At 40.9% G+C, this 26,703-nt stretch overlaps 1 protein-coding gene across 1 annotated transcript in view; it reads left to right on the top strand.

The window, feature by feature from the left end:
• The window catches only part of KDM3A (lysine demethylase 3A), a 65,458-nt gene that overhangs the window by 16,470 nt on the left and 22,285 nt on the right, over positions 1-26,703 (top strand). Inside the window, exons 9-12 of the mRNA XM_030837441.2 lie at positions 4,404-4,567; positions 6,153-6,667; positions 17,535-17,739; positions 26,488-26,702. Of these exons, the coding sequence (XP_030693301.1) occupies positions 4,404-4,567; positions 6,153-6,667; positions 17,535-17,739; positions 26,488-26,702 (1,099 nt within the window). The remainder of the gene's footprint in view (positions 1-4,403; positions 4,568-6,152; positions 6,668-17,534; positions 17,740-26,487; position 26,703) is intronic.

Genomic DNA, 26,703 nt, shown 5'->3' with positions numbered 1-26,703 from the left:
AGGCAGACTCACAGGGGATACTGTCAAGTAATCCATGGTATTAGAAGCTGAAAGAGAAACAGAGCAGAATGGTAACCTGTCAGGTTTTGTTCTGGATAAATTGTTAACAGTCTTGCGTAGAGGTAATAAAGGGCAGTTTGGAGAAGTTGATTGCATGTTGCCTGCCATGGAGAAGGCATCACTGTAGACATTCGGTAAGATGAAAAGGAGAGCCACATGATGTTATGTTGAGATGGGGACCAGACCCGAGGAAATGGCATCCTGATGGGTCATGGAGAAATCAACCTGGGGTACAAGCAGGACTGGCGTCAGTGGGGACCTCCTGTTGGGGAAGGTGCCAGTTCTTCAAAGTGTCAAGTTTATCCGTGATGTGATAGGCAATTGAGCAAGTAAATTTATAACCTTGAAGGAGGTGCTTGTAAAATATGGTAACATATACGTATGTAAGTGATCCTGTCTTCCTGACTCACGCTCTTGAAGGGCAGGGAGCTTGTGTCTTTGCTCTCTGTCAGCATACTGTCCAGCTCAGTAGGTTTGTGTGCTACTGATTACTGGACACAGTAGAAGCTGTTTTTCCAAAAAGCCTGAACTTTGGTTGGGCGATAAGTTCCTCAACCTATTTGAGCCTTAACTTCAGCATCTAAAATGTGGAAATAAATTTGATGTTTAAAAAAATGTCTGTTTCAGCTCTTAAGAACTATCCTAGTCATCTTCACATTCTAAAGGAATTTGGAGATGGTAAATTTTTACCTGAGTATTGACGTTTTAGAAATTATTATTATTTTTTTAATTATAAAAGTTATTCTCCTTTTATATTGCACTTGTTTTCAAAATAAAGATTCTTACATTTTAAAAAAAGTTATTCTCATTTAAAGATATTTAGGAAACCCAGAAAAGCATAGTAAAGAAAAGAAACATCACTCGTAATCATACTTTTCAGAGACTCTCACTCTTCACATTTTGGAATACCTGTCTTCCTCCTGTTTTTTTTTCTTTTTCTTTTTCCTGTATATTTGTGGAGGCTTTTTTTTTTTTGTGTGTGTGTGTGTAAACTAAAAGCCATACTCTTGTGTAGCTTCCTTTACAGTATATTGTGAATATTTTTCCATATCCTGGGTGATCCTTGCAATCAGGCAAGTTTCTGGAAACACTGGCCTAGCCTAGATTTCAGGGGAGATGGAGAGGTAAAGGAAGAAGTGGGGAAAGAAAGAGAGTTCATTTACATGTGTGAGTGAAAGGTGAGTACAGTAACACCCTTGGTGCACGTCTCACTGTGTCTGCACTTTCCAGATGTGTTGGACTGGCAAAGAGTTTGGTGCTCTTTGGACGACAGGAGTTGAGGTTGAGGTTGAGAACACTCTTGATTGCTGGGGTGAATACTTTTGGATAAGGTAAACCTGTTTGCCAGTGACATCTGGCTCCTTGAAGGTCTTCTCTGCCTAGCAGACTATTCCTCAGAGTTAGGACATTGCCTGGTTAATTGAGAGAGTCTGCTAAGGAGTGTGAGCCAGCAGTGTCCTTTTTGGAATATCATTATACGCTCAATTATATTATCTCCGTCTGCTGGCAGGGAGGAACTATTGCCATGACTGGTATAGAAGACCTTCAGGGAAAACTCTTCAGGTAAGAAGAAACTTTGACCCTTGTCAAGTCAGAGGCCAATGCAGTGGTGTGCACATGGAGATGGGTTTTGGAATCGGAGCCCTATCCCTGTTGAGCTAAACCTCAGTAAAGTTGTAGAGTGATATACTTCATCTTCTTAGAGGAAAAGCATCCAGGTTATGGTAATTCTAACACATGGTGACTGCACCGAGAAACTTTTCAGGATAGTTTTCTGCTCTGAGACAGCTAATCTGTGTGCCAGGCACTGTGGTACAGCACAGCCCTGTACGGTATGCTTCATTACTCTCCTTTTTTCTTATTACTGTCATTCATTACTCCTCGTTATGATGGAGGAAACTGAAGCTTAGAGAGGTTAAATAATGTGCTAGGAAGTGTCAGAGACTGGATTCCAACCAGGGTCTAACACCAAAACCCAGTGTTCTTAGCCACCGTGCTGTCGTTGCCATTCCTCTACAAAACCTTTCCTCGGTATGGTGAGGCACCATTGTAAAAACAGCAGAGTCCTCCTCCCTTCCCTCTATTCCTCCATCCTGCTTTCCAACAAATATTTATTGAACACTTAATATGTGCTAGACATTGGTGAGCATTACTGCCTGGTTCTTGAGGTATCTCACAAGACTTAGTTGTAGCTCTTTGAAATATTAAGTGCTAAGAGCATTTATTCATTCATGCATTCCACCAGTCTTTTTTATTGAGCATCTGCTATGTGCCTGGCTTTAAAAGGTATAACAGTGGATACAAGAGCAGGGTCTGTGTCCATAGGGGTTTACTTTTCATTGTGAGGAGACTGACAGTAAAAAGAAGTAACTTAAGGTATTTTCACAGTGTGGTAGTACAGTGAAAGATAGAAACATGGCAATCTAATAAAGCGTAAGGCAGTGGCTTGTGGGACACTGCTTTGGAAAGAGTGGTCAGAGATACTGAGGTGACAGTTGAGCAGATTTGAGGGTGAAGGATGGAACCAGCCAACCACATGAAAACTGCCCAGACAGGGGGGATAGAAGTACAAAGGGGCAGGCAAGAAAGAGCTTAGAACATTGAAGACCAGAAAGGAAGCTGGTATGGTTGGAGCACCGTAAACAAATGGAGTGAGATGAGGGGCAGGGTTGGCAGAGACCAGACCATGTAGAATTCTTGGAGGCAGTGGAGTGCCATCATCTGATTGATTTATGTTTTATAAAGATTGCTCTGTGGTAGAATAAATTTCAGATAGGAGGCAAAAGTTTTAGGCAGAAATGGAAGGGAATCAGGCCAGTTAGTATACACATAGTAGTCTAGGGGAAAGATGGTGGTAATGGTGGCCCGGAAAGAAATTTATAGATTCCAGAAACATTTTGGAAATAGAGGCAAGATTTCCTGGTTCATTGATCGGATATGGGAAATGACTTGGAGGGTTTTTTGGCTCGAGCAGTTCAATGGATAAAATGAATAAAAACATCTGATTTCCTCATTTTAAGGATTAGGAAGCTGAGGCCCAGAGAGGTAAAGTTGGCTAGCCCAAGGATGTCCTTGTAATAGCCAAAGCCTCCCGCAAAAAATCCTTCTGGGGAACACTAGGCTGCTAATATTTAACCAAAACTGGGCTAACCTAGTGTAATATATGATCAGATGATTTAGCATTGATACCTTGAAATAGTTGGAAGCTATGCGGAAACTGTAATAGTGATTAAGAAAATTCTTATTTTTCAGATATTCGTATTTAGCATATACTGGACAGTATTTTCAAGGCTGTCAGAGTAAATGTCTGCGAAAAAGATTCATGAGTAGACTACATAGTCTGTATACAGAATTGTGAGGTTTTAAAAATTTACTCAGGGAGGTTCTGCATCAAATTTTAGAAGTTAGTTACTAGAAGATGAAACTTTGAAGATTTTGCAAGTTTAGATTTGGTAAGGTGAATGTAAAGGTCATTGTGGTGTGAAAGAGACGCAATTGAAAAGGACAACGTGACTTTAAATCTAAGCACATAATGAAGAGGCTGGGGAAGATGGTCAATGGGTTTCACCTGGTTGAGCCATAGACTGTTCAGTTGTCTGGAGCTGAGTTTAATCTCTTCCTTCTCTTTCCATGGTGGGAAAGTATAAACTGGATAGTATAAACTGGGAAGAATTTGGTCCGTTATTAATATTTTTGTAAAGTTAAAAGTACACGAAAGTGGAAGGGGACAAGTGTCCTAACTTTGTCCCACAGGCCTGTCATGACTTGATATTTTTTGCAGCTTGGGATGACCTTTGTGACTTGATGAGCCACAAACCAGCAAGAACCATGTCCTCAACCTTTATTGCACTGTAAAGGCTTAAGTTGGTACCCAGTAGGCACCACTGCCTGCAAGAGTCCTATGTGGTCTGGTCTCCTGCCAGTCTACGCAGTAAGTGCGTGGTGGGCACTTAGTAATGTCGAACTGAATGCATGTGAAGCTGCCACCACTTGAAGACTGTTGATTAAAAGCTCACTTCTGCGCATCGCGTTAGTAAAGTAATTGCCACATGGCTGCATTTTCCTGGCATAATGATTCAGAGGTCTGAAAGATCAGCCTGTGATCTTTTATAGGAAGACGCAAGTTTCGTGAAAAGCTGGAGTGACTTATTTAATAGCTCTCAGGTATAAGTCCTTAATTTGTGATTTATTACTTGTTCTACCGTCCTGTTCTTTTTATTTGGTGATTTTGGTGTGCTTGTTTACTACTAAACCGAGCGAATAAACTTGAATCTTGCTAGCATTTCGTGATGCCTCAACTAGGGGCTTTCCTTTTAATATCTGTTTGGTTTGGTATCTTTTAGGCCTCTCCCAGTGTGTGTCCTGTACAGTCTGTTCCTACAACAGTTTTTAAGGAGATCCTGCTCGGCTGCACTGCAGCCACCCCGCCAAGTAAGGACCCAAGACATCAGAATACTCCCCAGGCTGCCAACTCGCCACCTAACCTTGGAGCAAAAATTCCTCAAGGGTGAGTAGTTATGATTGAAAAATGTTTAATCGTAATACAGAGCACGGTTATTTTAGCCATGGTTCTTCCTGTCTGAGCTGACATTGCTCAGGCGGCAAGACTGACCCTACATTCAGTGTTTATAGAGAGACTCTTAGTGCAGCTAGAGTTTGATGTAATTACCTGCCATTCAGTGTATCTCAGGTTGTCCAGGGAGGTTAGAGTTTCCAGGTTGGTCAGGTGCCTTCAGAGGTGGTAAGTGTAGTAGGCATACAGGACAACATTTAAAGGGTTACAGAAAAGAAAGGGGTGTGAGGAAAGAGGCGCTTTCTTGACGTGATATAGGGAGAATGGTCAATTGAAATACTACAGGCAGCTGTAGAATAATGTCCACTTTCAAGGAAAAGGGCGCAGGTTGGTTGTATATGGAAGACTGAGGTCAGTGGGAGTGTGGAGAAGAGGGAGACAGGGTCCCAGTGAGTGGTTCTCATCAGCCCAGACCTCAAGTATAGGTGAGAAATGTGGCAGTAGAGAAAATACTAAGTCATGAGGCATAGTTACTAAGTTATAGGTGAATGTAAGTTATAAGTTATAAGAATTCTAAGTTATAAGAAATGTAAAATTTAATCAGAGATTTAAAGTGGCTACAAGGTTAATGGAGAGAAGAGTTTGAAGGGAAGGATGTCTTAGGAGGAGTGGTGGCCTGTGCAGGCAGTGGATAAAAACCTAAGATAGGGGTCAGAGACTGGTATAGAAAGGTAGGCTTGGAAGACCACTGCAGTAAGGTGGGAGGGTCGGTGAGCACGTTGGTTCACTGGGAGGACAGCGGGCTGCTTGGGAGAGAGCTTGGAGGAGGGACACACAGCAGTCAGAGGGAGGGCGGAGTGGTCTTCAGAGCAGAAAGGGGGAGCGGTAAGAAGTTCGGTGGTACCCAAGCAAAGATGTCTAGTATGGGTACTTAAGTGAGAACAGCTTCTCCAGGATGAGATCCTTTGTTAGAGGCAGGAAAACAAGTGTAACAGGAAAAAAGGACTTTGCATCTTGCTGGGGAAAGAACTTTAGGATGAATTTCAGAGAAACAAAGTTTCTTTAAGGATAACCCCTACTAGGGGTGGAGGGAGTACCAGATGGTTCTGTGTACAAGTACGTAATCGGTCAGCTGGCTCTTCTCTTTGCTTTGGGTCTTGATCACTGACCGAACAAGAGTGAAATAGTCCAGTGCTAAGGCTGGTAACACGTTCATAGTCAGATAGGGTTTTGCGCTGCTGGTGATTTGGGTTCCATGTGATACTCAGTTTGTTTTGAGGGAAAGCTAAGGTTCATTTTGCTTGAGAAGTAGAACTAACTTGAAGTAGTTACGGATTTATGAGAACATGCAAATAGGATTTAGGGTTATCTTTTTCTTCGTGTTTAATATATTTTTGCAGAGCCATTGACTGATTACTTTTAACTCTAGCCCACAGAAACCTATCATAAATTCTCTAATATAAGCGGTTTTCTTTTCTCTTTCATACTGGTTACTTTAGGGAACCAAGCAATTATTTTTGGAAGGTAGGGAAGAGATAAAAGGATCCTAGATGCTAGTTTTCATATTACTCTTTTTCAGAAGTCATAAACAGATTTTACCAGAACTTTCTTCCTGTCTAAATACGAAGCCTGAAATACTGAGAACACCAGATGTTGTCTGCAAAGTAGGGTTGCTCTCTTCAAAGTCCTCTCAGATTGGAACTGGAGACTTGAAAACCCTGAGTGAACCAAAGGGAAGCTATACCCAGCTGAAGACAAACACTGACCAGGAAAGCAGCTTGGAATCTTTTCCTCCATCATCGACTGACCTTCCTAGGGAGTGCTTACCTACAAAGCCTTCTTCTACGGCAGAACTGGAAATTGCCAGTACTCCTGAACTGCAGAAGCATCTCGAACATGGACCTTCCACATCTGATGTCCTTTCAAATAAGCCAGAAGAGAAAGCAGATGTCAATAGTAATAGTCCTAATTGTTGTGTAGAAAAAAAGGTAGAACCTTCAACTTTAGGTTGCCAGTCACAGAATTTAAAGGAGTCTTCAGCAAAAGTAGATACTGAAAGCTGTTGTACAAGAAGCAACAATAAAATCCAGAATGGTGAGTGTTTCTGCATATCTTTATTGGTAGAAGGTAAGAAATGGTTGTCAGTACGTACATATCTTCTTCTTACCTTATGAGAAAATGACTGTAGAAAAAGTTCATACAATCAAAAAAGTTCAAAGAAGAAAGTAAAATCCCTAAATCTTCTCAGAAATGATTACTTTTAACATTTTGGTGGACTTAGTTCCATGTATATAGAAACACAGATAAACTATTACACAAATGGGTTCATACCAACAGTTTTACCCAGTGCATTAGTGTAGGTGCCTCTCAACATTTTAAAGTCTGCAAGGATTCCATTATATGCATTTACCATATGACTTAGGTGGTTCCCAGTTTTTGGTTTAAGAAAATAATTTTGAAATAAAATCTAAAGTGATCTGATGATTGCTTTATCTTCAGCCTATTACTTATCTTTCTGTGACATCCATGTTGGAGTGAAGGAAGTGATTGAAATTTTATGCTCACACAGGTAGTCCAGATTTGAAATTTTTTTAAAAAGGCAATTGCGGGCTTCCCTGGTGGCACAGTGGTTGAGAGTCCGCCTGCTGATGCAGGGGACACGGGTTCGTGCCCCGGTCCGGGAAGATCCCACATGCCGTGGAGCGGCTGGGCCCGTGAGCCATGGCCGCTGAGCCTGCGTTTCCGGAGCCTGTGCTCCGCAATGGGAGAGGCCACGACAGTGAGAGGCCCGCGTACCACAAAAAAAAAAAAAAAAAAAAGGGGAATTGCATCACCACCTCTAGAAAAGGGATTTTTAGTTAAAGAATTTAAGGACAGTGCTGAAACACCAGGCAGAGTCTCTTTGCTTACGCGGAGGTCCGGCTGCACCCACAATTTAGAACTAAGTACTCTTCTTATAGAGAAAATGGCACATGTATTTCACACGACTTATGTTAAGTTTGAGGATGAATATCAGTGGTGGTAGTTATCAGATGCTCTCTTACTAGAATTAATAGAACTAAATGGCTTCAGTGTGTCAGAAGGTTCAGGCCTATTACAGTTTAAAAATAGACTTGATAATTGTCAGCTGTGTGGGAAAATTAACTTGAAAAAAACTTAATAAAAACGCTATTCATTTGGGTAAGTAACAAATGAATAATCCACACTCTAGCTTTTCCTACAGGCCTCTGAAACTAGAGGTGGATTTGACTGGGGGTCTTTTTGAAGTAGAGTTGGAGGAATTGGAAAACAACTTTCCTTGCTGAGTAATACTTCTAACCCAGCTTGTTCATTCTTGAGGCTTAAGTTGATATAGCTGGTAATTTGCACAAAATTAATTGCATAAGGTTCTACTGTTCCTCAGGAGTTATGTAACTCCCCAAAGAAAGCGAATATTCATAACCATGTCCCTGTTCTATTTCTTTATTCTTTTTGAGTCATCAGCCCTCACATTCAGCTAGTTTTTAAGGCAAATTATTTTAATACGTGAAGAAACAAAGTTCTGGGCCGGTAAGCACATTATAGGTACAGAAGTGAGTTTCAGAGCCCAGCTTTGTCTTTTTTAATATGTTGTGCAGCTGTGCTCCAACTAAAACGATTTTAAGAGAAATGAAAAGCCACTCCACAGCCTGGTGCATGCTGTCTACTGGGACTTCTGGCTGAGGAGTAAGACAGTGTGATCAGAAGCCTGCCAGGATCTCTGTGCCGTTTCCACCAGTATTGCTTGTGGGTATGGAGAGACTCGACTGGAAACTGTTCCTCTGCCGTGTGTGTCCTTGCTTGCTTAGGGGTTAGAAAACAAAAACAAGCTGGAGTTGAACAGCTGCCCTCTTTCTGTTTAGTAGACGTGTGGCTCCTCAGAAGTTGGTGTTGCTTTTTTCCCTTGGCTCTGCTCTGAATTGAGTCCTTGATTGGGGATCAGCTGTTCCTCTCCTCACTGAAGAGCTAGATTTAGATAGTTCAACTTGCTTATTTCTAGGTATTGCCTCTTTTAAGCCCAGGCAGAACAGATAAGATAATCTCTGGACTCGGTCTGGGAAAACCTGGTCCACTCAAAGGATGATGTGTTTCCAATATCTGAGTAATTAAAATTCCATCCTGAACTACTGATTTCTTTATTTTCCCTCCTTTCTTGCTTTACCTTCTCTTTCACTAACTGAATGAGAATGTTTAAGGGCTCAAGGCCTGATTGTATCCATTTAGCATTTTACACTGTGCTCTAGTCATGCTTTAAAAGAGAGGTAAGATTAGAACACCTCTAAGGTAATTATTAAAGGTGCTTATATTATTTAAAGCCTTCTTTGGTTTGAGATCTTTCTTCTAGTTCTTTCAAGACTCCTTACCACCGTCTCCTACCCATCTCTTGACTGGGTCCCCAGAAGTTGTGTTTTTGTTTTTTGTTTGCCTAAGAATTAACTTTCCTCTTCTCAGCTCCCTTGGACCCCGAGAAAAGGTCTTTTCTGTCGGGTTTTTTTTTTTTTTTAAACATCTTTATTGGGGTATAATTTCTTTACAATGGTGTGTTAGTTTCTGCTTTATAACAAAGTGAATCAGTTATACATATACATGTGTTCCCATATCTCTTCCCTCTTGCGTCTCCCTCCCTCCCACCCTCCCTATCCCACCCATCCAGGCAGTCACAAAGCACCGAGCCGATATCCCTGTGCCATGCGGCTGCTTCCAACTAGCTATCTACCTTACGTTTGTTAGTGTATATATGTCCATGCCTGTCTCTCGCCCTGTCACAGCTCACCCTTCCCCTTCCCCATATCCTCAAGTCCGTTCTCCGGTAGGTCTGTGTCTTTATTCCTGTCTTACCCCTAGGTTCTTCATGACATTTTTTTTCTTAAATTCCATATATATGTGTTAGCATACAGTATTTGTCTTTCTCTTTCTGACTTCACTCTGTATGACAGATTCTAGGTCTATCCACCTCATTACAAATAGCTCAATTTCGTGTCTTTTTATGGCTGAGTAATATTCCATTGTATATATGTGCCACATCTTCTTTATCCATTCATCCGATGATGGGCAATTAGGTTGTTTCCATCTCCGGGCTTTTGTAAATAGAGCCGCAATGAACATTTTGGTACATGACTCTTTGAATTTTGGTTTTCTCAGGGTATATGCCCAGTAGTGGGATTGCTGGGTCATATGGTAGTTCTATTTGTAGTTTTCTAAGGAACCTCCATACTGTTCTCCATAGTGGCTGAACCAATTCACATTCCCACCAGCAGTGCAAGAGTGTTCCCTTTTCTTCACACCCTCTCCAGCATTTATTGTTTCTAGATTTTTTGATGATGGCCATTCTGACTGGTGTGAGATGATATCTCATTGTAGTTTTGATTTGCATTTCTCTAATGATTAATGATGTTGAGCATTCTTTCATGTGTTTATTGGCAGTCTGTATATCTTCTTTGGAGAAATGTCTGTTTAGGTCTTCTGCCCATTTTTGGATTGGGTTGTTTGTTTTTTTGTTATTGAGCTGCATGAGCTGCTTGAAATTTTGGAGATTAATCCTTTGTCAGTTGCTTCATTTGCAAATATTTTCTCCCATTCTGAGGGTTGTCTTTTGGTCTTGTTTATGGTTTCCTTTGCTGTGCAAAAGCTTTGAAGTTTCATTAGGTCCCATTTGTTTATTTTTATTTCCATTTCTCTAGGAGGTGGGTCAAAAAGGATCTTGCTGTGATTTATGTCATAGAGTGTTCTGCCTATGTTTTCCTCTAAGAATTTGATAGTTTCTGGCCTTACATTTAGGTCTTTAATCCATTTTGAGCTTATTATTGTGTATGGTGTTAGGGAGTGTTCTAATTTCATTCTTTTACATGTAGCTGTCCAGTTTTCCCAGCACCACTTATTGAAGAGGCTGTCCCTTCTCCACTGTACATTCCTGCCTCCTTTATCAAAGATAAGGTGACCATATGTGTGTGGGTTTATCTCTGGGCTTTCTACCCTGTTCCATTGATCTATCTTTCTGTTTTTGTGCCAGTACCATACTGTCTTGATTACTGTATCTTTGTAGTATAGTCTGAAGTCAGGGAGCCTGATTCCTCCATCTCCGTTTTTCGTTCTCAAGATTGCTTTGGCTATTCGGGGTCTTTTGTGTTTCCATACAAATTGTGAAATGTTTTGTTCTAGTTCTGTGAAAAATGCCAGTGGTAGTTTGATAGGGATTGCATTGAATCTATAGATTGCTTTGGATAGTAGAGTCATTTTCACAATGTTGATTCTTCCAATCCAAGAACATGGTATATCTCTCCATCTATTTGTATCATCTTTAATTTTTTTCATCAGTGTCTTATAATTTTCTGCATACAGGTCTTTTGTCTCCTTAGGTAGGTTTATTCGTAGATATTTTATTCTTTTTGTTGCAATGGTAAATGGGAGTGTTTTCTTGATTTCACTTTCAGATTTTTCATCCTTAGTGTATAGGAATGCAAGAGATTTCTGTGCATTAATTTTGTATCCTGCTACTTTACCAAATTCATTGATTAGCTCTAGTAGTTTTCTGGTGGCATCTTTAGGATTCTCTATGTATAGTATCATGTCATCTGCAAACAGTGACAGCTTTACTTCTTCTTTTCCGATTTGGATTCCTTTTATTTCCTCTTCTTCTCTGATTGCTGTGGCTAAAACTTCCAAAACTATGTTGAATAAGAGTGGTGAGAGTGGGCAACCTTATCTTGTTCCTGATCTTAGTGGAAATGCTTTCAGTTTTTCACCATTGAGGATGATGTTGGCTGTGGGCTTGTCATATATGGCCTTTACTATGTTGAGGAAAGTTCCCTCTATGCCTCCTTTCTGCAGGGTTTTTATCATAAATGGGTGTTGAATTTTGTCAAAAGCTTTCTCTGCATCTATTGAGATGATCATATGGTTTTTATCCTTCAATTTGTTAATATGGTTTATCACATTGATAGATTTGTGTATATTGAAGAATCCTTGCCTTCCTGGAATAAACCCCACCTCATCATGGTGTATGATCCTTTTAATGTGCCGTTGGATTCTGTTTGCTAGTATTTTATTGAGGATTTTTGCATCTATGTTCATCAGTGATATTGGCCTGTAGTTTTCTTTCTTTGTGACATCCTTGTCTGGTTTTGGTATCAAGGTGATGGTGGCCTCGTAGAATGAATTTGGGAGTGTTCCTCCCTCTGCTATATTTTGGAAGAGTTTGAGAAGGATAGGTGTTAGCTCTTCTCTAAATGTTTGATAGAATTTGCCTGTGAAGCCATCTGGTCCTGGGCTTTTGCTTGTTGGAAGATTCTTAATCACAGTTTCAATTTCAGTGCTTGTGATTGGTCTGTTCATATTTTCTATTTCTTCCTGATTCAGTCTTGGCATGTTGTGCATTTCTAAGAATTTGTCCATTTCTTCCAGGTTGTCCATTTTATTGGCATAGAGTTGATTGTAGTAATCTCTCATGATCTTTTTTATTTCTGCAGTGTCAGTTGTTACTTCTCCTTTTTCATTTCTAATTCTATTGATGTGAGTCTTCTCCCTTTTTTTCTTGATGAGTCTGGCTAATGGTTTATCTATTTTGTTTATCTTCTCAAAGAACCAGATTTTAGTTTTATTGATCTTTGCTATTGTTTCCTTCATTTCTTTTTCATTTATTTCTGATCTGATTTTTATGATTTCTTTCCTTCTACTAACTTTGGGGGTTTTTTGTTCTTCTTTCTCTAATTGCTTTAGGTGCGAGGTTAGGTTGTTTATTCGAGATGTTTCCTGCTTCTTAAGGTGGGCTTGTATTGCTATAAACTTCCCTCTTAGAACTGCTTTTGCTGCATCCCATAGGTTTTGGGTCGTTGTGTCTCCATTGTCATTTGTTTCTAGGTATTTTTTTATTTCCTCTTTGATTTCTTCAGTGATCACTTCGTTATTAAGTAGTGTATTGTTTAGCCTCCATGTGTTTGTATTTTTTACAGATCTTTTCCTGTAATTGATACCTAGTCTCATGGTGTTGTGGTCGGAAAAGATACTTGATACGATTTCAATTTTCTTAAATTTACCAAGGCTTGATTTGTGACCCAAGATATGATCTGTCCTGGAGAATGTTCCATGAGCACTTGAGAAAAATGTGTATTCTGTTGTTTTTGGATGGAGTGTCCTGTAAATATCAATTAAGTCCATCTTGTTTAATGTATCATTTAAAGCTTGTGTTTCCTTATTTATTTTCATTTTGGATGATCTGTCCATTGGTGAAAGTGGGGTGTTAAAGTCCCCTACTATGAATGTGTTACTGTTGATTTCCCCTTTTATGGCTGTTAGTATTTGCCTTATGTATTGAGGTGCTCCTATGTTGGGTGCATACATACTTACAATTGTTATATCTTCTTCTTGGATCGATCCCTTGATCATTATGTAGTGTCCTTCTTTGTCTCATCTAATAGTCTATTTGAAAGTCTATTCTGTCTGATATGAGAATTGCTACTCCAGCTTTCTTTTGGTTTCCATTTGCATGGAATATCTTTTTCCATCCCCTTACTTTCAGTCTGTATGTGTCTCTAGGTCTGAAGTGGGTCTCTTGTAGACAGCATATATAAGGGTCTTGTTTTTGTATCCATTCAGCCAATCTGTGTCTTTTGGTGGGAGCATTTAGTCCATTTACATTTAAGGTAATTATTGATATGTTCCTATTCCCATTTTCTAAATTGTTTTGGGTTCATTATTATAGGTCTTTTCCTTCTCTTGTGTTTCTTGCCTAGAGAAGTTCCTTTAGCATTTGTTGTAAAGCTGGTTTGGTGGTGCTGAACTCTCTCAGCTTTTTCTTGTCTGTAAAGGTTTTAATTTCTCCATCAAATCTGAATGAGATCCTTGCTGGGTAGAGTAATCTTGGTTGCAGGTTTTTCTCCATCATCACTTTCAGTATGTCCTGCCACTCCCTTCTGGCTTTCAGAGTTTCTGCTGAGAGATCAACTGTTAACCTTATGGGGATTCCCTTGTGTGTTGTTTTTCGCTTGCTGCTTTTAATATGCTTTCTTTGTACATAATTATTGACAGTTTGATTAATATGTGTCTTGGCGTATTTCTCCTTGGATTTATCCTGTATGGGACTCTCTGTGCTTCCTGGTCTTGATTAACTATTTCCTTTCCCATATTAGGGAAGTTTTCAACTATAATCTCTGCAAATATTTTCTCAGTCCCTTTCTTTTTCTCTTCTTCTTCTGGAACCCCTATAATTCAAATGTTGGTGCGTTTAATGTTATCCCAGAGGTCTCTGAGACTGTCCTCAGTTCTTTTCATTCTTTTTTCTCTATCCTGCTCTGCAGTAGTTATTTCCACTATTTTATCTTCCAGGTCACTTATCCGTTCTTCTGCTCAGTTATTCTGCTATTGATCTCATCTAGAGTCTTTTTCATTTCATTTATTGTGTTGTTCTTCATTGTTTGTTTCATCTTTAGTTCTTCTAGGTCCTTGTTAAATGTTTCTTGCATTTTGTCCATTCTATTTCCAAGATTTTGGATCATCTTTACTATCATTATTCTGAATTCTTTTTCAGGTAGACTGCCTATTTCCTCTTCATTTGTTAGGTCTGGTGCATTTTTATCTTGCTCCTTCATCTGCTGTGTGTTTTTCTGTCTTCTCATTTTGCTTATCTTACTGTGTTTGGGGTCTCCTTTTTGCAGGCTGCAGGTTCGTAGTTCCTGTTGTTTTTGATGTCTGTCCCCAGTGGCTAAGGTTGGTTCATTGGGTTGTGTAGGCTTCCTGGTGGAGGGGACTAGTGCCTGTGTTGTGGTGGATGAGGCTGGATCTTGTCTCTCTAGTGGGCAGGTCCACGTCTGGTGGTGTGTTTTGGGGTGTCTGTGGACTTATTATGGTTTTAGGCAGCCTCTCTGCTAATGGGTGGGGTTGTGTTCCTGTTTTGCTAGCTGTTTGGCATAGGTTGTCCAGCACTGTAGCTTGCTGGTCGTTGAGTGAAGCTGGGTGCTGGTGTTGAGATGGAGATCTCTGGGAGAGTTTCGCCGTTTGATATTATGTGGGGCTGGGAGGTCTCTTGTTGACCAGTGTCCTGAAGTTGGCTCTCCCACCTCAGAGGCACAGCACTGACTCCTGGCTGCAGCACTAAGAGCCTTTCATCCACACGGCTCAGAATAAAAGGGAGAAAAAGTAGAGAGAAAGAATTAGTAGAAGTAGGAAGAAAGAAAGAAAGAAGGGAAGGAAGGAAGAAAGAAAGAAGGAAAGAAAGGGAGGGATGGAGGGAGGAAGGAAGGAAGGAGGGAAGGAAGGAAGGAAAAAAGATACAGTAAAATAAAGTATAATAAAGTTATTAAATTAAAAAATAATTATTTAGAAAAAAAGGGGGGACGGATAGAACCTTAGGACAAATGGTAGAAGCAAAGGTATACAGACAAAATCTTACACAGAAGCATACACATACACCCTCACAAAAAGAGGTAAAGGGGAAAAAATCATAAATCTTTCTCTCAAAGTCCACCTCCTCAATTTGGGATGATTCGTTGTCTAAAGGAGGGAAGGAAGGAGGAAGGAAGGAAGGAAGGAAGGAAGGAAGAGTATAATAAAGTTATTAAAATTAATTATTAAGAAAAAATTTAAAAAAACAAAAAACGGATGGATAGAACCCTAGGACAAATGGTGGAAGCAAAGCTATACAGACAAAATCTCACACAGAAGCATACACATACACACTCAGAAAAAGAAGAAAAGGAGAAAAAATAGATCTTGCTCTCGAAGTCCACCTCCTCAATTTGGGATGACTCGTTGTCTATTCATGCATTCCACAGATGCAGGGTACATCAAGTTGATTGTGGAGCTTTAATCCGCTGCTTCTGAGGCTGCTGGGAGGGATTTCCCTTTCTCCGTTCTCACAGCTCACAGGGACTCAGCTTTGGATTTGGCCCCGCCTCTGCGTGTAGGTCGCTGGAGGGCGTCTGTTTTTTGCTCAGACAGGACGGGGTTAAAGGAGCCGCTGATTGGGGGGCTAGGCTCACTCAGGCCGGGGGAGAGGGAAGGGCACGGCGTGCGGGGCGGGCCTGCGACGGCAGAGACCAGCGTGACGTTGCACCAGCCTGAGGCCCGCCGTGCGTTCTCCCGGGAAAGTTGTCCCTGGATCCCGGGAACCTGGCAGTGGCAGGCTGCACAGGCTCCCCGGAAGAGGGGTGTGGATAGGGACCTGTGCTCGCACACAGACCCCTTGGTGGCGGCAGCAGCAGCCTTAGCGTCTCATGGCCGTCTCTGGGGTCCGCGCTTTTAGCCGCGTCTCCCGCCCGTCTCTGGGGTCAGTGCTTTTAGCCGCGTCTCCCGCCCGTCTCTGGGGTCCACGCTTTTAGCCACGGCTCGCGCCCGTCTCTGGAGCTCCTTTAAGCAGCGCTCTTAAACCCCTCTCCTCGCGCACCAGGAAGCAAAGAGGGAAGAAAAAGTCTCTTGCCCCTTCGGCAGGTGCAGACTTTTCCCCGACGCCCTCCCGGCTAGCCGTGGTGCACTAACCCCTTCAGGCTGTGTTCACGCCGCCAACCCCAGTCCTCTCCCTGCGCTCGGACCAAAGCCCAAGCCTCAGCTCACAGCCCCGCCCGCCCCGGCGGGTGAGCAGACAAGCGTCTCGGGCTGGTGAGTGCCGGTCGGCACCGATCCTCTGTGCGGGAATCTCCCCGCTTTGCCCTCCGCACCCCTGTTGCTGTGCACTCCTCCACGGCTCCGAAGCTCCCCTCTCCGCCTCCCGCAGTCTCTGCCCGCGAAGGGGCTTCCTAGTGTGTAGAAACCTTTCCTCCATCACAGCTCCCTCCCACTGGTGCAGGTGCCGTCCCTATTCTTTTGTCTCTGTTTTTTCTTTTTTTCTTTTGCCCTACCCAGGTACGTGGGGAGTTTGTTGCCTTTTGGGAGGTCTGAGGTCTTCTGCCAGCGTTCAGTAGGTGTTCTATAGGTTCTGTAGGAGTTGCTCCACGGGTAGATGTATTTCTGGTGTATTTGTGGGGAGGAAGGTGATCTCCGCCTCTTACTCTTCCGCCATCTTCCCCTCCGCCGCCTTCTGTCGGTTTTATATGAAATACAGTCCCTCAGTATCTGAGAGGGATCAGTTCCAGTACCCCCTGTGGATACCCAAAATGCACTAGTCCCCTACAGTTAGCCTTCCCATTCCCATCTGCAGGTTTTGCATCTGCAGATTCAGCCGACCACAGGTCGTGTAGTATTTTCAATCCATGGTTGGTTGAACCCACGGATGTAGAGGGCCCACTGTATACCTTAAGGCTCTTGACATAGAAATGGATTCCTTTCTATGTTATTTGGTCTGACACAGTGGTTGCTCTTTAATGTTACATCTCTATTTTTGTCTCCCTTTTTCTTAAAAACCATCTTAACTTTTCCTTTCAAGTTCACCTGCCCATTACAAGTTAAAACTTAAAACATGCATTTACTTAGAATCAAAATCCTCTCTTTAGCCAATGCTCTTAATCTTGAATGGAACATATGTGTGAAGGAAATAGAAGATATGTCAAGGGTCAAGTGGCATCTCCTAGAAGCATTTAGAGGATCACTCTTATAGGCCAGGGGGCCTGTGACGTTTGGAATGGTTAGCTTTTGCAGAATGCTTTGGAAAACACATCTCAAACCATTCTGAGTGTGAAAACTGACACAGTTGACTCCCGCACGGTCCTCTGTTGAAGCGTTCTTCTTATCTAGGGTTGTGAATAGAGGTATGCACTAACTTGGAATTGTGGGTCTGGGGTTTTAAGTTGTCAAATGGACTCACCAAATGAGATGTATTTTATAAAGAGAATAAAACTTCCAATTGTTCTGATAGTTGTCTTCTATTAAGCCATTTTTAGAAATTACTACAGTTGAACCAGTAATTGAGAAGAGGAGTTCTCCCTTTGGGAAAACTGACCTTTTGAATAGAATTCAGTCAAATATTGATGTGACTTTTTAAATCTGAGGTCCCATTTTCCTTCATCTTTTTTTCTAGCCCCATCCCGGAAGTCGGTTTTGACAGACCCAGCCAAACTCAAGAAGCTGCAGCAGAGCGGTGAGGCCTTTGTGCAGGACGACTCTTGCGTGAACATCGTCGCGCAGCTGCCCAAGTGCCGGGAGTGTCGCTTGGACAGCCTCCGAAAGGATAAGGAGCAGCAGAAAGACTCGCCCGTGTTTTGCCGCTTCTTTCACTTCAGGAGGTGAGCCATTTGGGGAAAAGCTGAGGTACCCTGGGCCCTAGAGTGTACTTTTCTCCCTCTTCTCCTAGCAACAGTAAGTCTAAAACTGAAAAGAGTACAGATTACACTTTTTAATCTGTGGATTTAGGAATCTAGATCTTATTACACATTCTTTCCTTCTCATTCTCCTTTTCAGGTTTTTTTTTTTTAATCAAAGAAGCTTAAAAATATAAACTTCCATTTTTTTTTAACATATTTTTTGGAGTATAATTGCTTTACAGTGTTGTGTTAGTTTCTGCTGTATAACAGAGTGAATCAGCTATATGCATACGTATATCCCCATATCGCCTCCCGCTTGTCTCTCCCTCCTACCCTTCTTATCCCACCCATCTAGATGGTCGCAAAGTACCGAGCTGATCTCCCTGTGCTATGCGGCTGCTTCCCACTAGCTATCTGTTTTACTTCTGGTAGTGTATATTTGTCAATGCTACTCTCTCACTTCGTCCCAGCTTACCCTTCCCCCTCCCCGTGTCCTCAAGTCCATTCTCTACATCTGTATCTTTATTCCTGTCCTGACCTTAGGTTCATCAGAACCATATTTTTTTTTGAGATTCCATATATATGTGTTAGCATACGGTATTTGTTTTTCTCTTTCTGACTGCACTCTGTATGACAGACTGTACGTCCATCCACCTCATTACAAATAACTCAATTTCGTTTCTTTTTATGGCTGAGTAATATTCCATTGTGTATACGTGCCACATCTTCTTTATCCATTCATCTGTCAGTGGACACTTAGGTTGCTTCCATGTCCTGGCTGTTGTAAATAGTGCTGCAATGAATATTGTGGTACATGACTCTTTTTGAATTATGGTTTTCTCAGGGTATGTGCCCAGTAGTGGGATTGCTGGGTCGTATGGTAGTTCTATTTTTAGTTTTTTAAGGAACCTCCATACTGTTCTCCATAGTGGCTGTATCAATTTACATTCCCACCAACAGTGCAAGAGGGTTCCCTTTTCTCCACACCCTCTCCAGCATTTATCCTTTGTAGATTTTTTGATAATGGCCATTCTGACCGGTGTGAGGTGATATCTCATTGTAGTTTTGATTTGCATTTCTCTAATGATTAATGATGTTGAGCATTCTTTCATGTGTTTATTGGCAGTCTGTATATCTTCTTTGGAGAAATGTCTGTTTAGGTCTTCTGCCCATTTTTGGATTGGGTTGTTTGTTTTTTTGATATTGAGCTGCATGAGCTGCTTATATACTTTGGAGATTAATCCTGTGCCAGTTGCTTCGTTGGCAAATATTTTCTCCCATTCTGAGGGTTGTCTTTTCGTCTTGTTTATGGTTTCCTATGCTGTGCAAAAGCTTTTAAGTTTCATTAGGTCCCATTTGTTTATTTTTGTTTTTATTTCCATTTCTCTAGGAGGTAGGTCAAAAGGGATCTTGCTGTGATTTATGTCATAGAGTGTTCTGCCTGTGTTTTCTTCTAAGAGTTTTATAGTGGCCTTACATTTAGGTCTTTAATCCATTTTGAGTTTATCTTTGTGTATGGTGTTAGGGAGTGTTCTAATTTCATTCTTTTACATGTAGCTGTCCAGTTTTCCCAGCACCACTTACTGAAGAGGCTGTCTTTTCTCCATTGTATATTCTTGCCTCCTTTATCAAAGATAAGGTGACCATATGTGCATGGGTTTACTCTGGGCTTCCTAGCCTTTTCCATTGATCTATCTTTCTGTTTTTGTGCCAGTACCATACTGTCTTGATTACTGTAGCTCTGTAGTATAGTCTGAAGTCTGGCAGCCTGATTCCTCCAGCTCCGTTTTTCTTTCTCAAGATTGCTTTGGCTCTTCGGGGTCTTTTGTGTTTCCATACAAGTTGTGCAATTTTTAAAATTATTATTATTGTTTTTTGCGGTACGCAGGCCTCTCACTGCTGTGGCCTCTCCCATTGCGGAGCACAGGCTCCGGACACACAGGCTCAGTGGCCATGGCGCATGGGCCCAGCCGCTCCGCGGCATGTGGGATCTTCCCGACCGGGGCACCAAACCTGTAACCTCTGCATCGGCAGGCGGACTCTCAACCACTGCGCCACCAGGGAATCCCCAAGTTGTGCAATTTTTGGTTCTAGTACTGTGAAAAATACCATTGGTAATTTGATAGGGATTGCATTGAATCTGTAGATTGCTTTGGGTAGTAGAGTCATTTTCACAGTGTTGATTCTTCCAATCCAAGAACATAGTATATGTCTCCATCTGTTTGTATCATCTTGAATTTCTTTCATCAGTGTCTTATAGTTTTCTGCATACAGGTCTTTTGTCTTCTTAGGTAGGTTTATTCCTAAGTATTTTATTCTTTTCGTTGTAATGGTAAATGGGAGTGTTTCCCTAATTTCTCTTTCAGATTTTTCATCATTAGTGTATAGGCATGCAAGAGATTGCTGTGTGTTAATTTTGTATCCTGCTACTTTACCACATTCATTGATTAGCTCTAGTAGTTTTCTGGTAGCATCTTTAGGATTCTCTATGCATAGTATCATGTCATCTGCAAAAAGTGACAGTTTTACTTCCTTTCTGATTTGGATTCCTTTTATTTCTTTTTCTTCTCTGATTACTGTGGCCAAAACATCCAAAACTATGTTGAATAATAGTGGTGAGAATGGGCAACCTTGTCTTGTTGCCCTGAGAAATGGTTTCAGTTTTTCATCATTTAGAACGATGTTGGCTGTGGGTTTGTTATATATGGGCTTTATTATGTTGAGGTAGGTTCCCTCTATGCCCACTTTCTGGAGAGTTTTTATCATAAATGGGTATTGAATTTTGTCAAAAGCTTTTTCTGCATCTCTTGAGATGATCATATGGTTTTTATCCTTCAATTTGTTAATATGGTGTATCACATGGATTGATTTGCGTGTATTGAAGAATCCTTGTATTCCTGGGATAAATTCCACTTGATCACGGTGTATAATCCTTTTAATGTGCTGTTGGATTCTGTTTGCTAGTATTTGGTTGAGGATTTTTGCATCTGTGTTCATCAGAGATACTGGCCTGAAGTTTTCTTTTTTTGTGACGTCTTTGTCTGGTTTTGGTATCAGGGTGACGGTGGCCTCGTAGAATGAGTTTGTGAGTGTTCCTCCCTCTGCTATATTTTGGAAGAGTTTGAGAAGGATAGGTGTTAGCTCTTCTCTAAATGTTTGATAGAATTCACCTGTTAAGCCATCTGATCCTGGGCTTTTCTTTGTTGGAAGATTTTTAATCACAGTTTCAATTTCAGTGCTTGTGATTGGTCTGTTGATATTTTCTGTTTCTTTCTGGTTCAGTCTTGAAAGGTTGTGCTTTTCTAAGAAATTGTCTATTTCTTCCAGGTGGTCCATTTTATTGGCTTGTAGTAATCTCTCATGATCCTTTGTATTTCTGCAGTGTCAGTTGTTACTCCTCCTTTTTCATTTCTAATTCTGTTGATTTGAGTCTTCTCCCTTTTTTTCTTGATGCGTCTGGCTAATGGTTTATCCATTTTGTGTATCTTCTCAAGGAGCCAGCTTTTAGTTTTATTGAGCTTTGCTGTCCTTTCCTTCATTTCTTTTCATTTATTTCTGATCTGATCTTTATGATATTTTTCCTTCTGCTAACTTTGGGGGTTTTTTGTTCTTCCTTTAATTGCTTTAGGTGTAAGGTTAGGTTGTTTGAGATTTTTGTTGAGGTAGGATTGTATTGCTATAAACTTCCCTCTTAGAACTGCTTTTGCTGCATCCCATAGGTTTTGGGTTGTCCTGTTTTCATTGTCATTTGTTTCTAGCTATTTTTTGATTTCCTCAGTGATCTCTCAGTTATTTAGTAGCGTATTGTTTAGCCTCCATGTGTTTGTATTTTTTATGGGTTTTTTCCTGTAATTGATATCTATATCTAGACTCCTAGTGTTGTGGTCGGAAAAGATACTTGATACGATTTTAATTTTCTTAAATTTACCAAGGCTTGATTTGTGGCCCAAGATATGATCTATCCTGGAGAATGTTCCATGAGCACTTGAGAAGAAAGTGTATTCTGTTGTTTTTGGATAGAATGTCCTATAAATATCAATTAAGTCCATCTTGTTTAATGTGTCATTTAAATTTTGTGTTTCCTTATTTATTTTCATTTTGGATCATCTGTCCATTGGTGAAAGTAGGATGTTCAAGTCCCCTACTATTACTGTGTTACTGTCGATTTCCCCTTTTATGGCTGTTAGCATTTGCCTTATGTATTGAGGTACTCCTGTGTTGGGTGCATAAATATTTATAATTGTTATGTCTTCTTCTTGGATTGATTCCTTGATCATTATGTAGTGTCCTTCTTTATCTTTTGTAATAGTCTTTATTTTAAAGTCTATTTTGTCTGATATGAGAATTGGTACTCCAGCTTTCTTTTGATTTCCCTTTGCATGGAATATCTCTTTCCATCCCCTCACTTTCAGTCTGTATGTGTCCCTAGATCTGAAGTGAGACTTTGTAGACAGCATATGTACGGGTCTTGTTTTTGTATCCATTCATCTGGTCTGTCTTTTGGTTGGAGTATTTAATTCATTTACATTTAAGGCAATTATTGATATGTATGTTTCTGTTACCATTTTCTTAATTGTTTTGGATTTGTTTTTGTAAGTCTTTTCCTTCCTTGTGTTTCCTGCCTAGAGAAGTTCTTTAGCATTTGTTGTAAAGCTGGTTTGGTAACGCTGAATTCTCTTAACTTTTGCTTATCTGTAAGGGTTTTAATTTCTCCATCGAATCTGAATGAGATCCTTGCTGGGTAGAGTAATCTTGGTTGTAAGTTTTTCCCTTTCATCACTTTAAATATGTCCTGCCACTCTCTTCTGGCTTGCAGAGTTTCTGCTGAAAAATCAGCTGTTAACCTTATGGGGATTCCTTTGTATGTTATTTGTTGCTTTTCCCTTGCTGCTTTTAATATTTTTCTTTGTATTTAATTTTTGATAGTTTGATTAATATGTGTCTCAGCGTGTTTCTCTTTGGATTTATCCTGTGTCATACTCTCGGTGCTTCCCGGACTTGATTGACTATTTCCTTTCCCATGTTAGGGAAGTTTTTGACTGTCATGTCTTCAGATATTTTCTCAGACCCTTTCTTTTTCTCTTCCTCTGGGACCCCTGTAATTCGAATGTTGGTGCATTTAATGGTGTCCCCGAGGTCTCTGAGACTGTCCTCAATTCTCTTCATTCTTTTTTCTTTTTTCTGCTCCCTGGCAGTTATTCCCACCATTTTACCTTCCAGCTCACTTATCCGTTCTTCTGCCTCAGTTATTCTGCTATTGATTCCTTCTAGAGTATTTCTAATTTCAGTAATTGTGTTGTTCATCACTGTTTGTTTGCTTTTTAGTTCTTCTAGATCCTTGTTAAATGTTTCTTGTATTTTCTCCATTCTGTTTCCGAGATTTTGGATCATCTTTACTATCATTACTCTGAATCCTTTTTCAGGTAGGTTGCCTATTTCGTCTTCATTTATTTGGTCTCGTAGATTTTTACCCTGCTCCTTCGTCCGTAACGTATTTTTTTGTCGTTTCATATTTTTTTTTTGATGGGTGGTGCTGTATTCTTGTCTTACTGGTTGTTTGGCCTGGGACGTCCAGCACTGGCGTTTGCAGGCAGTTGGATAGAGCTGGGTCTTGGTGCTGAGATGAGGACCTCTGGGAGGCCTCACTCCAGTCGATATTCCCTGGGGTCTGAGGTTCTCTGTTAGTTCGGTGGTTTGGACTCGGAGCTCCCACCACAGGGCCCGACCTCCGGCCTGGGATCAAGATCCTGCAAGCATGTGGCAGGTGAAGTAGTGGTCCCTCAAAGACACGGACATCCAAATCCCTGGAACCGCCTGGCTGGTGTGCGGCGATGGGGACCGGAGCCGCTGGAGGGGCAGGGCGGTGGCCTGAGGAGCACAGGGCGGCCTGGTGTCTAAAGTTCTATTTTTAAAAGTAACAAACATAGAAAAATTCTGAAGGTTCTAAAACACCACCACAAATAACTACTGTTAACTTTTCAGTGCATTTTAGTGTTTACATGGTCATAAAATATATTCAAGCATACCTACTTGGCGTGTTGTGTATACTGTTTTTTTCTTTTTAATAAATTTATTTATCTATTTATTTTTGGCTTCGTTGGGTCTTTGTTGCTGCGCGTGGGCTTTCTCTAGTTGCAGCGAGTGGGGGCTACTCTTTGTTGCGGCACGTGGGCTTCTCATTGCAGTGGCTTCTCTTGTTGCAGTGCATGGGCTCTAGGTGCATGGGCTTCAGTAGTTGTGGCCTGTGGTCTCTAGAGCGTGGGCTCAGTAGTTGCGGTGCATGGGCTTAGTTGCTCTGCGGCATGTGAGATCTTCCTGGACCAGGGCTCAAACCTGTGTCCTCTGCATTGGCAGGCGGATTCAAAAGCACTGCGCCACCAGGGAAGTCCCTATATACTGTTTTGAATTTTACTTTCTCCAGTGCATACTTTCCCAGTTCGTAATAGGAACCACTTGATCATGTTAACTTTTTTTGCACATACTTTTTAATAACTATGCAAGAACCAATAATAACAGTGTTGGAAAATTCATTTAACCAATTCCCTTGTTGGTATTAAGATTATTATGTATTTTTTGCCACTAAAAATAATACAGAAATGATCATCAGCTTGTCCTCATCTCTGATTATTTATTTTGGAAATGTTATTGGAAGTGGCATTACTGGGTCAGAAGGTGTGTGTGTTTTAAGGCTTTGATACATAAGTTCTGCCAAATGGCCCTGGAGGAAGGTTGCACCTGCATCCATGCCCACTGGCAGGGTTTGAGCATTCCTGTCTCCCTGTACCTTTGCCAGCCAGTGTACCTTTAAAAAATCTTTTCTGCTTTTATAGGCAAAAACTTTCATTTTTACATTGCGTTTTTTTTTTTCTTTAAATTCTTCCATCCTGCGTGAAGAGAAAGATAGCCTTTTTGATGTATAATGAGCAGTGTTGTTCTGGGTATAGATGAGCTTTTACATATCATACATTTTTCCAGAAATCTAGGTAGTTTCAGTCTCAACTAGTTCTAATCATAAACAGCAGTGTTGACTTTAATTTCTTCCTATTCTCCTCTCCTTTAGTTTTATCAAGATTAAAGGTTGCTGATGAACTGAATTAAATGCACGGGCATTTTAATGATCAGTAATTATATCTGTGCTGATAACTTTCAGATTCAGGGTTATTTAATGAAGAGTTTATTTAAGAGTTTTTTAGATGGTAGTTTGTCCCATTCATTCCTGAGTAAATTGCAGAAGCACCATGATAATACGTGTGTGTAGCATTTAGAGCTGTGATAACTGTTAACAGAAGTCAGTGTATTAGAAACTCAAACAAACTCACTTCTCTGGTAAAAAGAATATCATGGTTGTAAAAGCAAAGCCTTTTTTTCCTGATGTTTAGAGTGAAGATCGACACTGTCATTAGTCTTATCAAATTTGTTTCTCATTAAATTCTGCAGATTAAATGGGAGGGGGTAGGGTCTCAGTGGTAAAGTTCAGTTGTCAAATCCTGTTTTCCATCTCCTCCCCATTTGAAATGGCTTCCAAATTTATTTTTTAGAACTATGACTAGCTCTAATTTGGGCTATCAATTAAAATCTTGCATCTGTCCTTTGGACTCCTAGAAATTTGCAAAAACATTTTGCAAACAAATGTTTGCAGAAACATTTGCATCTGTTATGCAACTCCCAGTGTCCTTCCAGTTCATTCTACACAGTTCTGGACAAATGCTTTTCCTAAAGCACAACTTTATGTGTATCTCGTGGACTCAAAAAAGTTTCGGCAGCTGCCCAATGACTAGCAAAGAAATCAAGGTCCCTGCATTTTTCTTGCAAGGCCAAGCTTAGTTCTTGTCTCTAACATGAAGTCTTCTTCCTATAAGGCCCACAGAACTCATAGTCAGCACTTCTTCCTCTGACTCCTGTATGACTCAATGACTGTTACGATACCGGTCATACCCTACTTCCCCGGGTGTTTTATGTCTACTTCTGTGTCTTCAGCTAGGTTGACATGCAACGTTGTGTTTAAATAAGTCCAAAACTATTGCATAGCTTAGGAAAAACATGGCAGATGTCAAAGATGCTGAAAGAGAATGCTGAGAAAATATTCTGCTTTTTGCTCCACCTTCTTAGGTACCGAGGCTCATCCTAACACTGCCTCTTATTCCAGAAGCTTGCATGGTGATTTGTAGCTAGGATTCCTAAGGGTGTTGAATACCTCACGGATCTGTGTGGTCATGGCTTCAGTGTTGTAGGGTTGGCCTTCCCCTCCCGAGCATTATTCTTGAAGCCGTAGTTGTGTTCAGATTTGGTCAGATTATTTGTCACCTTCTGTTATCAGTTTACTTCTGTGGTGACTTGTGATTGTTCTTGCTATTAAGTTCCAAGTCAGGCAGGTTCAGTAGCTGTCCTTGGAAATGACCTGAGTAGATCTTGGTTCGAGTGGAAAGCACAACTCCCTCTCCCTGCCAACCCCCCGTGTCTTTTGGGGGAAAGCTTGGAAGTTTTAAAAATCTTTCTATTGATGTTGCCAAGTAGCAAGGGGCTGCAGTTAGCCATGGAGATTATAGAAAACTGGGAAGGAAACGTTTGACTTAAATAACATTTCAAAAGTAACAGCAAGACGTAAGTCACTATTTCATGTATGTAACTGGGAAGGAAACGCTTGACTTAAATAACATTTCAAAAGTAACAAGACGTAAGTCACTATTTCATGTATGTAACATCCTTTCTTTATTTTTTCACTCCCTCTAGGTTACAGTTCAACAAACATGGTGTATTGCGGGTAGAAGGCTTCTTAACACCAAACAAGTATGACAGTGAAGCAATTGGCTTGTGGTTGCCTTTAACCAAAAATGTTGTTGGGACTGATTTGGACACAGCAAAGTATATCCTGGCCAACATTGGAGACCACTTCTGTCAAATGGTGATTTCTGAAAAGGAAGCTATGTCAACTATTGAGCCACACAG

This window comes from Globicephala melas, chromosome 12, assembly GCF_963455315.2.
Source record: "Globicephala melas chromosome 12, mGloMel1.2, whole genome shotgun sequence".
Classification (NCBI taxonomy): domain Eukaryota; kingdom Metazoa; phylum Chordata; class Mammalia; order Artiodactyla; family Delphinidae; genus Globicephala; species Globicephala melas.
The sequence above is the reverse complement of the archived record's forward strand: the minus strand, read 5'-3'. Positions and strand labels throughout refer to the sequence as shown.